Below are 10793 nucleotides of genomic sequence, written 5' to 3'. Positions count from 1 at the left end.
GGGTCCTGGTGCCCCAAAAGATATCCTGATGGTCCAGAATGGACAGTGGCATGCCAAAAATTGGTTCTGATGCCCAAAAAAATGGGTTCTGGCATCTGAGGATGAGCAATAACCCCCCAAAATAGGTCTTCACATCCCAGTATGGACAATGGCACCTCAGAAATTGGTTCTGGCAACACAAAATGGGTCCTGGTAGCCCCAGATGGACAATGGCACCCCCAAACCCTGGTGTGCCCAGATAGGTCCTGGCAGCCTAAAATAGATCCTGGCACCTGAGGATGGATCCTGACACCCCAAAACATACCCTACCCCCTCTCATGAACACTGCCAGCCTCATCCCAGAGGGTGCCCTTCCCTCCAGACCCCCCATTGCAGCCCTCCATTTTCCCCCCAGCCCCCTCCCATCCCCAGGTGGGCACATCCACAGTTGGGGGCTTCATTGGGTTTATTGGGTTTATTGTGGGACCTCAACACCATCCACCCATGCACCGGAGGTGTGAGGGGGTCTTCACGGGTTGGGGGGCACCCCAATAGTCCCCACCCCATCCTGTAGCTTGGATATAGACATAGGGACAAGGGAGAGACAGACGGACAACGGGGTGCTGGCTCAGGGAACTGGTGCAGAACAAGGAGGGGGGTCCTGGGGGGGTCGCATTCCTTTTGGGGTCTCTGGTGGGGGGCTCAGTTGGTGAGGACATCGGCGCACTCGGACACCAGCTTGCCATCGCGGGTCTCGATCTTCTTGATGACGATAGCACGAGATTTGGGGACAGCCGCACTCTCCAGTACCGGGGGGGGCACGGTGTAACCAGTGGAGAAGGAGCTCCCAAAGCCCCCCCCGAACCCTCCTGTAGGGAGAGGGGTGGCGATGAGTGCTTGGTGAGAGGGGGGACAGTGAGTCCGCCCTCTGTGTCCCCCACTCTTACCCGAGTACCCCGTGGTCCGGGTGTGGATGCTGAGGTTCTGCATTCCTGATTCCAACCTGGAGGAGAGTAGGGGGTGGGATTTAGGGAGGTGAGGGGGAGATGGAGGGAGGGGGGGAGGGATGGAGGGGGGGGGAGGGAGGTAAGGATTGGGGGGAAGAGGGAAGGAAGGATGGAAGGAGGAGGAATGGATGGAGGGAGGTAGGGAAGGAGGGATGGGTTGGATAGATGACAGGTGAATGAATGCACTGGGGACACAGCGGTCTGGATATGGGCTGAGGACAGAAGATGGTCCCAGGATTTGGGACACACTTTGGGGGCTCAGTTTAGGGCCAGAGCTTGGGGCAGCAAAGGGGGACACGGGGGCTGAATTTGAGGTTGACCTGGGAAACAGGGACATGGCGTGACCCCTCCGACACAGGAGCACCACCATCCCCATAGCATCCTACACACCCCACAGAGCCCCCCACCCCGGGGCAGCACCCACCTGCTCTCCTCGCCCTCCAGCAGCTTCCTGTAGGTCGCAATCTCGATGTCCAGCGCCAGCTTGACGTTCATCAGCTCCTGGTACTCACGCAGCTGCCGGGCCAGGTCCTGCTTCGCCTTCTGCAGAGCTGCCTCCAGTTCGGCCAGTTTGGCTCTGGCATCCTTCAGGGCCAACTCACCACGCTCCTCTGCCTCTGCGATGGCCGTCTCCAGGGTGGCTCGCTGCAGGGAAGGATGTTGGGGGTGGTGGGCTCACCTTGCATGAGGGTTTGGGGAGCCCCTGGACCCCAGCATCCTCCTCATTGCACCCCATCATATTCCACATGCACCCCAGTATCTCTCCATTGCATCCCAGCATCCCCCCATTGCACTCCAGATTCTACCGTTGTACCCCAGCATCCTCCTCTTGTATCCCAACTTCTCCAAATTGCACCCCAATGTCCTCCCATTTGCACCCCTTCTTCTATCATTGCACCCCAGCTTCCCCTTTGGAACCCACCATCCCCCCATTGTACCCCAACTTTCCCTCTGTGCACCTCAGCATCCCTCCTTTGCACCCCAACTTCTCCAGATTGCACCCCAGCATCGCCCTGCTGCTCCCCACTTCCCCCATTGCATTGCAGCTTCCCTGGAATGCACCCCAGCATCACACCCATTGCACCCCAGTTTCCACCACTGCACCCCAGCTTCCCCTTTGGACCCCAGCATGCCCCCCTGGCATCACAACTTCTCCATATTGCACCCCAGCATTCTCCCAGTGCACCCCAACATTCCTTCCATTGCCTCCCACTTCTCCCCATTACATTGCAGCCTCCCCCTCACATCCCATCATTCCCCCATGCACCCCAGCATTCACCTCTTCACCCCAACTTCTCCAAATTACACTCCAGGATTCCTCCCTCTTTTCATCCCACTATTTCAACCCCCTTCCCCACAGTTGTACCCCATCTTCTCCCCATTGCACACCAGAATCATCCCTGTGGAGTGCAAAGGGGACGGGAGAGGTTGGGGGGCTGAGAGCACAGAGTGGTGAGGGGAAGAGGAGGAGGAAGAATAGGTGGAAGAAGAGGAGGAGGAAGAGGATGTAGAAGAAGAAGAGGAGAGAGAGGAGGAAAAGGAACAAGAGGAGGAAGAAAAGGAAAAGAGAGAGGAGGAGGAGGAAAAGAGAAGGAAGAGAAGGAAGAGAAGGAAGAGAAGGAAGAGAAGGAAGAGAAGGAAGAGAAGGAAGAGGGAGAGGAAGAAGAGTAGGAGGAGGAGAAGGAGGAATAGGGGGAGGAAGAAGAGAACAGAAAGGAGGAGGGAGAGGAAGAATAGGAAGAGGAGAATGAGGAAGAGGAGGAGGAAGAAGAATAGGAGAGAAAGGAGGAGGAGGGAGAGAGGAGGAGGATGAAGAAGTAAACAAGGAAGAGGAGGATGAAGAAGAGGAGGAGGAAGAAGAGAAGGAGGAAGAGGAAGAAGAGAAGGAGGAAGAGGAGGAGGGTGAAGGTAGGGTGCAGCCGGGCAGGATCCAGACCTGGTTCTTGAGCACCTCGATCTCAGCCTGGATCCTCTGGATCATCCGGTTGAGCTCGCTGATCTCACTGCGGCTGGTGCGCAGGTCGTCGCCGTGTTTGCCGGCCGTTGTCTTCAGCTCCTCATACTGTGGGAGCACGGAGTGGGGTCAGGAAATCGGGGTTGTGGGGTCAGGGGATCACGTTATGGAATGGCGGGATCATAAAATCACAAACTCGTGGGGCTATGATGTTTCAGGATCCCAAAATCAAGTGGTCGTAGGATCCCAAAATCATGAAACCACGGAGTTGTGGGATTCTGAGGTCTGGGAATCATGGAAACGTCGAATCATGGGACTGCAAACACACCATCGTGTGGGACTGCAGCATCGCAAAATCACAGAACCACACCAATCACAAAACCACAGATCTGTGGGACCATGAAACCTTAGGACCCCAGAATCACAAAACCATGGAGCTTTGGGACCACGAGATATTGGGACCCAGATATCATTGTGAAATCACAGAATGGTGAAACCGTGGAATCAGAGAATCACAGAACCATGAAATCACAACCTCATGAAACCATGGACCCTCGAAATGATGAATCCACGGAAACGTGAGAATGGCTGAGGCACAAAATCGTGGAATATTGGAATTGCAGAGTGCTGAAATTGCAAAATCCTGAAATCACAGAATCCCAAATCTTGCCCCTGCAAACCTACAGTACACTGGAGATGGGGATGGCCCCATGAGCTTCTCTTGCTCCTGAAATCTGGGGCAAAGCCGCCAGGGTGAGCCTGTGCCCAGAGGAGTGCTCGGGGCCAGGGCTGCGTCACACCGGGCCAGGCTGGGACTCGCCCACGCCACAGACACCACGAGCAGCGCCCGTCCCTGGGGCTGGGATGTGGGGCGAGGGCGGGAGCGTGGGGCTGGCGAGACGGCGGTGGGAAGCGGGACGGGGAGCGGGACGGGGAGTCTAGGGCATGGGGCAACCCCAGGGCAGGGAGAGTCCTCGGGGTGGAGAGTGTTGGGGGATGGGTGAGGGTCCTGGGGAGGGGGAGTGCACTGTAAGTTGTGGAGCATCCCAAGGGATGGAGGATCCCAGAGGGATGGAAGGAACAAGGGATGGAATAGGTAGGGGCAAAGATGTAGTGTCCCAGGGAATGGAGTGTCCCAGGGGATGCAGCATTTCAGGTCATGGATCATCTGAAGGGATGGAGGATCATTGGGGACAGGACATTCCAAGTCATGGAGGATCCCTAAGGACAGAGAACCCCAAAGGGATGGAGAACCCCAAAGGGATGGAGAACCCCAAAGAGATGGAGAACCCCAAAGGGATGGAGATCCCCAAAGGGATGGAGATTCCAAAGGGATAGAGAACCCCAAAGGGATGGAGAACCCCAAAGAGATGGAGAACCCCAAAGAGATGGAGAACCCCAAAGGGATGGAGATCCCCAAAGGGATGGAGATTCCAAAGGGATGGAGAACCCCAAAGGGATGGAGGACCATTCTGAGGGACAGAACCTCCAGAGGCACATAGGAACCCAAAGGACAGATCATCCTCTCAGGGAGAAAGCACCTTGGGCTACAGAACATCACAAGGAACGAAGCAGAGGATCTGAACAGATGGAGAATCCCTAAGGACGGAGCACCCCGGGGCCCGGAGCACACCCCAAGCCCCCAACCCCCACCCTCAACCCCTCACCTTGCTCTGGTACCAGGTTTCTGCCTCCAGCCGGCTGCGGTTGGCGATGTCCTCATACTGCGCCTTCACCTCGGCGATGATGCTGTCCAGGTCCAGGCTGCGGTTGTTGTCCATGGACAGCACCACGGAGGTGTCGGAGATCTGCGACTGCATCTCCCGCAGCTCCTGCAATGGGGATGGGAGTGGGGATGAGCTGAGGGGGCCAACCCCTCCCCGGTGTGGTGGTCCCACTGGGGGGGGCTGATGCGAAGCCCCTACCTCATCGTAGAACTGCCGTAAGAAGTTGATCTCGTCTGTCAGGCTCTCCAGCCGTGACTCCAGCTCCACTTTGCTCATGTACGCTTCGTCCACATCCTGGGGTGAGGCAGTTCTGGGTCAGGTCCCACTGCTCCCCAGCCCCATTGCCCTCCATCCCCATTGTCCCCCAGCCTCACAACCCTCAGCCCCATTATCCCTATTCCCATTACCCCCAGCCCCATTGCCTCATCCCCATTACTCTTGGCCTCATTACCTCCTCCCCAGTGTCCTCCAGGCCCATTGCCCTCAGTCCCATCAACCCCCACCCCCATTGCTCTCATCCCCATTGCCCCAGCCCCACTGCCCCACAGCCCCACCACCCCCAACCTCATTGCCCCCAACCCCATTACCCTCAGCCCCATTGCCCCCAGCCCCAAGACCTCCAGCCCCACTTTCCCCAGTCCCATTGCCCTCCAGCCCCACTGCCCCCAACCCCATTACCCTCAGCCCCATTGCCCCCTACCCCACTGCCCCCTCACCTTTTTCAGCAGCACAAACTCATTTTCCTTCTCAGTGCGGTGGTTGATCTCTTCCTCATACCTGCAGGGTAGAGGGCTTGGTGTGGGGTCATGGGGACAAAGAGGGCCAAGGTCATGGGGATATGGGGACATTGGGACACAGGGACATGGAGACATGTAAACATGGGAGCCCAGAGGTGCTAGGACATGAGGGCATGGGGACACGAGGACCCAGAGGGGCAGGGAGTTGAGGAATGGGAGGGGTGGGAGGCATAGGGGACCCAGGGATGTGAGGACATGGGGACATGGGACATGGAAGGGATGGAGGACATGGGGAAATGGGGACAGGGGGATGTGGGGACCCAGAGGTGCAGGGAGATGGGGATGAGGAACAAGGGAGGGACTGGGGATGTGGAAACAGAAGATACACGGACTTGGGGACCGTGGGGACCTGAAGATGTGGGGGTACAGGGGATGGGGACATGGGGACTCAAATATATGGGGATATGGGGCATGGGGAAATGGGATCATGGATGTGGGGATGTGGAGCATGGAAGAAACGAGGACAAGGGGACCAGGGGATACACGGAGATGGGGAACAGGGACACGGGGATGTAGGGACTCAGGGGCTTGGGAGAGTTGGGGACATAAGGACATGGGACACATAGAGACGGAAACACAGAGACACAGAGCTGTGGGAATTTGGTGGATGTGGGGGTATGGGTCGTGAGGACATGGAGACAAAGGGGTTCAGAACCCCAAGTACTGGGAGATGTGGGGACAGGTGACATGAGGACAGGGGGATACGAGGACATGGGGATGGGGGAAGAGTGGGATCAGGAAATAAGGTGACATGGGGACAATGAAACATGGGGACATGGGGACAAGTGGATGTGGAGACAGACATGGGGACAAAGGGGAGCGAGGACATAGGGACATGGGGATATGGAAGAGAGACGGGGGACAATGGGACAATGGGACAAAGGGACAACAGGACACGGGGACAGGAGGATGTGGAGACACAAGGGCATGAGAACATGGGGACAAGGGGACATGGAGACAGGGAGGACCTGAGGACTTGGGGACAGAGGGCAGTGGGGACCCCCTTCCCAGAGCATTAGGTCAGTCACCCCATAAGCCAAAACCACTGCAGCTCTGTTCGGGTGGGCACAACCCAGCCCCATCCCACCACCCAAGGGCCACCTGAGGACCACCTGAGGGCCACCCAGCCGCCCCCTCCTCACTTGTTCTTGAAGTCCTCCACCAGCCCCTGCATGCTGCCCAGCTCGGCCTCCAGACGCAGCCGCTCCTGGCCCAGCCCCTCCAGCTGCCGCCGCAGGGACCCCACGTAGCCCTCGAAGAGCCCCCTCAGGTCACTGCGCTGCGGCTGCTGTGACTGCAGGAGGCTCCATTTGGTCTCCAACATCTTGTTCTGCTGCTCCAGGAACCGGACCTTGGGGAGAGGGGGACACGAGGGGGGTCACCGTGCTGTGTGGGGTGCAGGGATGGGGACAGGGGGATGCAGGGTGTAGGGTTACAGAGGCATTGGGTATGGGGATGGGAGGACGTGGAGATGTGGGAACACTGGGATATGGGGACATGGGGATGTGGGTGTATAGGGACATGGGGATGTGTGATGTGGGGTCATGGAAGCATAGGATATGGGGAAATGGGGATGTGGGGTTGAGGTTATATGGGGGCATGGGGACAGGGGGATGTGAGTATATGGGGGCAGGGGGATGTGGGTATTTTGGGACGTGGGGACATGGGGATGTGGGGTCACTAAGACGTTGGATATGGGGATGTGGGGATATGGGGATGTGGGTATTTGGAGATGTGGGGACACTGAGACATGGGGATGTGAGTATATAAGGGCTTGGGGACATGGGGCTAAGGAAACATTGTATATGGGGATGTAGGGACATGGGAATATGGGAACATCACCACGGGGATGGAGACACTGGGATATGGGGACACAGGGACATGGGGACCATAGAAACCCAGAGATGCAAGGACATGGGGACACAGGACACGAGAGAAACAGGGGATGTGGGGTCCCAGGGACACAAGGAGATGTGGGGGTTGTCACCCACTGTACTGTGGGATGTTGGGTGGGGATGTGGGGACATGGGGATGTTGGAAGTGGGGAGGTGGGTGCATGGGGATATAGAGTTGGGGACACTGGGATATGGGATGTGGGACATGGGGGTGTGGGATTATGGGGACACAGCAATGCGACGCTGGGGGGCGGACTGGTGGCAGTGGAGGGTGACAACAAGGGGGCAATGGGACCGTGGGAGAATGCCACTGACCCCCCCAGGTCCCACCCCACACCAATCTCCACTCCTCAGCTTTGCCACCATATGGCACTGGGACGGAACATGGGTGTACCCCCAGAGTGTCCCCAAGTGGGATAGCAGGTCTCTTTGAGGGTCACAATTTCCCTGGGGGGTGGGGGGTCTAAAATGGCTCAAAATGTGTGCAAAGGGGTCAGGGGATTCCAGAGGGGGAAACAATGTCCCCAAGGGGATCTCAGTGTCCCCAAGGAGTTAGAAACGTCTCCAGGATGTCCCCAAGGGGTTTAAAAGGTCCCAAAGAGGACAAAGATGTCCCTTGGGGGTGTGCCAATGTCCTGCAGAGCCTCGGGATTTGTCTGAGGAATCTGGGGAGTCCCCAAAGGGCTCAGGGGGTCCCAAATGAGCAAAAGGGGGTCAGTAAGTCCCTAAGGGGGTCTCAATGTCCCCAAGGGGTTCAGAATGTCCCCAAACATCTTTCAATGTCCCCAGAGGACTCAGAAGGTCCCCAGGGGGCTCAGAAGTTACCAAGAGGGTCACAATGTCCCCAAGGAGGCTTCAGTGCTTTTAAAGGGCCATGGATGTACCTAATGGGGGTCTTAGTGTCCCCAAGGGGATCTCAGTGTCCCTAAGGGGGTTCAGGATGTCCCCAAAAGGGCCTCAGTGTCCTCAAGAAGGTCTTAATATCTCTAAAGGGGCTCAGGAGGTCCCTAAGAGGGTCTCAGTGTCCCTGAAGGGGTCTCAACATGCTCAAGGGGGAGTCAGGATGTCCCCAAAAGTGCCTCAATGTCCCTAAGGGGCTCAGGACATCCCTAAGGAAATGTGAATGTCCCCAAGGGGGTCACAATGTCCCTAAGGGGGTCACTATGTCCCTAAGGGGGTCTCAGGCTCAGAATGCTGCAGCAGACTCACAGCCCCCACCCACTACATCCCCAGGGGACTTCAGGACCACTAGAGCTAAGGAAGCAGCCATGACCCCCTTCCCTTCCCCCAGCCCCACTCCAGCACAATGGGGGCAGCTGTGGGGTGGCCTCACCTTGTCGATGAAGGAGGCGAAGCGGTTGTTGAGGGTCTTGATCTGCTCTTTCTCCTCCTTGCGCACCTGCTGGATGTTGGGGTCGATCTCCAGGTTGAGGGGGGTCAGGAGGCTCTGGTTGACGGTGACGGCTGCGATGCCACCCCCAGACACGGCCACGGGGCCTCGCTGCGGTCCCCCGACCCCAAAACGACCCCCATTGAGGGCACCGAAAGCTGAGGCCGCACTCATCCTCACGGCGGGGCTGGCGGTGAAGGAGCGGGAGCTGAAGGAGCGGACCGGGACAGCCGAGCTGCTCCGCACAGATTTCCTGGTGATGGTGACAGACATGGTGGGGTCAGGAGGTCTGAGGTTGTAGGATTGGAGGAAAGCTGGAGGAAGGTCGTAGGGTTGGAGGAAGTTTGTAGGGCTGGAGGAAGGTTGATATAAGGTGGAGACAAGGTTGGATAAAAGTTATAGTGTTGGAGGAAGGTTGTAGGGTAAGAAGAAGGTTGTAGGGCTGAAAGAAGGTTGGAGAGTGGTTGTAGGGTTGGAAGATGGTTGGTAGAAGGTTGGAAGGAGGTTGTAGGGTTGGGAGAAGGTTATAGGGTTAGAAGGAGGTTGTAGGGTTGGAGGAAGGTTGGAAAATGGTCGTAGGGTTGGTAGAAGGTTGGGAGAAGGTTGAAGTGTTGGAAGAAGGTTAGAAGGAGATTTATAGGACTGAGAGGAAGGTTGGGAGAAGGTTGAAGTGTTGGAAGAAGGTTATAAGGTCGGAAGACGATTTGGAGAAGGGTTTTGGGAAAGGTTACGGGAGAGTTTTGGGAATAGCGTCGGATCACTGCGCTGTGCTGCGCAGGAGGGAGGGAGGGCTGTGGGGCGGGCGGTGGGCCGGGCTATGGGGCGGGCAGTGCCGTGGGGCTGCAGGAAGGGCCGCGGGACGGGTTGTGGGGCGGGCAGGAGGACGGCTGTGGGGTGGGTTGCAGGACAGGTTGCAGGATTGCGGTGCGGGTTGCAGGACGGGTTGTAGGATTGTGGTAGGGGTTGTAGGACAGGATGGGCCGGCTGTGGGGCGGGTGAGTGGGGCTGCATCCTGCCATACAGGGGAGGAGCACAGTGCTGCTCCGTTAACCCCTTCAGAGCGGCCGCGATCTGCTGCGGCAAGCTGGGATCCACTGGGATATGCTGGGATCCTTTGGGACTGCTGTGGCACATCCGGGCCACGTTGTGCTCACTTGATATGAATTCAGTGCTCAGCCCCAAATGCAGCTCCCGTGTCCCCCTGCACTGCCACCCACCATGATATCCACCCACAGGGGTGTCCCAAATCCCAGCCCCAGATGGAGACCCCAAAGCATGCCCCCAAATCCCGCCCCTCCCCCCCCCCTCATGTCCTCAGCCCACGGCTGCACCGCTGTGTCCCAACACATCCCTCCATCCATGTGGAGGAGCCCCAGGGAGAACATCCCATGGGCAACAGTGGTGGTCCCACCATCCCATCCCTGTCCTACCACGTCCTACCAACCCAATCCCATCCCATAATGGCCACCTGTCCCTGCTCCACGATGGCAACCAGCAGCTGTCCCACCATGGCCACCAACCCATCCCCGTCCCACCACCACCATTTGTCCCTGTCCCACAGTAGCCACCTAAACTTGTCCCACTACAGCCACCAACTCATCCCACTATGGCCACCTGTTCCTACCCCATGGTGGCCACACATTCTTGTCCCCACGTGGCCCCAGATTCATCCCTGTCCCATCACGACCACTTCTCCCTTTCCCACCATGGCCACCAACCACGGTCCCACCATGGCCACCAACCTGTCCCTGTCCCATCATAGGCTCCTGTAAATGTCCCACCATGGCCACCAACCTGCCCCCATCCCACTCTGGCCCCCAACCATTGTCCCACCTTGGTTACCAACTCGTTCCCATCCCAGCCCCCGCTGGCCTGGCCAGGAGCAATCCCCCCCCACCCCCAATCCTCCAGGAGAATTCCCCATCCCCCTCCCCATCCCTATGGAATGTCTCCCCCCCACCCCACACAGCTCCTCCCAGAGCCGCCCTTATCTCAAAGGAATTCCCAGTGCTCAGCGCCGGCGGGACGGGATGGGAGGGGGGGC

At 57.9% G+C, this 10793-nt stretch overlaps 1 protein-coding gene across 5 annotated transcripts; it reads right to left on the bottom strand.

Moving 5' to 3' along the window:
• Positions 1–427: 427 nt before the first annotated feature.
• KRT8 (keratin 8) lies at positions 428–9527 on the bottom strand. 5 transcript variants are annotated; one of them, XM_065750066.1, is made up of 9 exons: positions 9152–9527; positions 8693–9080; positions 6607–6815; positions 5384–5444; positions 4866–4961; positions 4608–4772; positions 2923–3048; positions 1411–1631; positions 428–982 (listed from the first exon to the last, which is right to left on the bottom strand). In XM_065750066.1, exons 2-9 carry the CDS (start codon positions 9020–9022, stop codon positions 682–684), a joined length of 1509 nt encoding a protein of 502 aa, XP_065606138.1. In that variant the 5' UTR covers positions 9023–9080; positions 9152–9527; the 3' UTR covers positions 428–681. The 5 variants fall into 5 exon arrangements, with proteins under 5 accessions (XP_065606138.1, XP_065606141.1, XP_065606140.1 ...); XM_065750069.1 differs by having other exon boundaries at positions 8693–9111; positions 9183–9269; XM_065750068.1 differs by lacking the exon at positions 9152–9527 and having other exon boundaries at positions 428–848; positions 927–982; positions 8693–9109.
• Positions 9528–10793: the final 1266 nt, after the last annotated feature.

Source organism: Cyrtonyx montezumae, unplaced genomic scaffold, assembly GCF_038088225.1.
Source record: "Cyrtonyx montezumae isolate F1298 unplaced genomic scaffold, pur_monq_1.0 scaffold_63, whole genome shotgun sequence".
Taxonomy (NCBI): Eukaryota; Metazoa; Chordata; class Aves; order Galliformes; family Odontophoridae; genus Cyrtonyx; species Cyrtonyx montezumae.
The sequence above is the reverse complement of the archived record's forward strand: the minus strand, read 5'-3'. Positions and strand labels throughout refer to the sequence as shown.

Coding starts and splice junctions, on each gene's coding strand:
- KRT8 (XM_065750066.1), bottom strand. CDS start 9,022: ATGTCTGTCACCATCACCAGGAAATCTGTGCGGAGCAGCTCGGCTGTC. Junction 5,445..6,606: donor GTGGAGGACTTCAAGAACAA/GTGAGGAGGGGG, acceptor TCTACCCTGCAG/GTATGAGGAAGAGATCAACC. Junction 4,773..4,865: donor TACGGCAGTTCTACGATGAG/GTAGGGGCTTCG, acceptor TCCCCATTGCAG/GAGCTGCGGGAGATGCAGTC.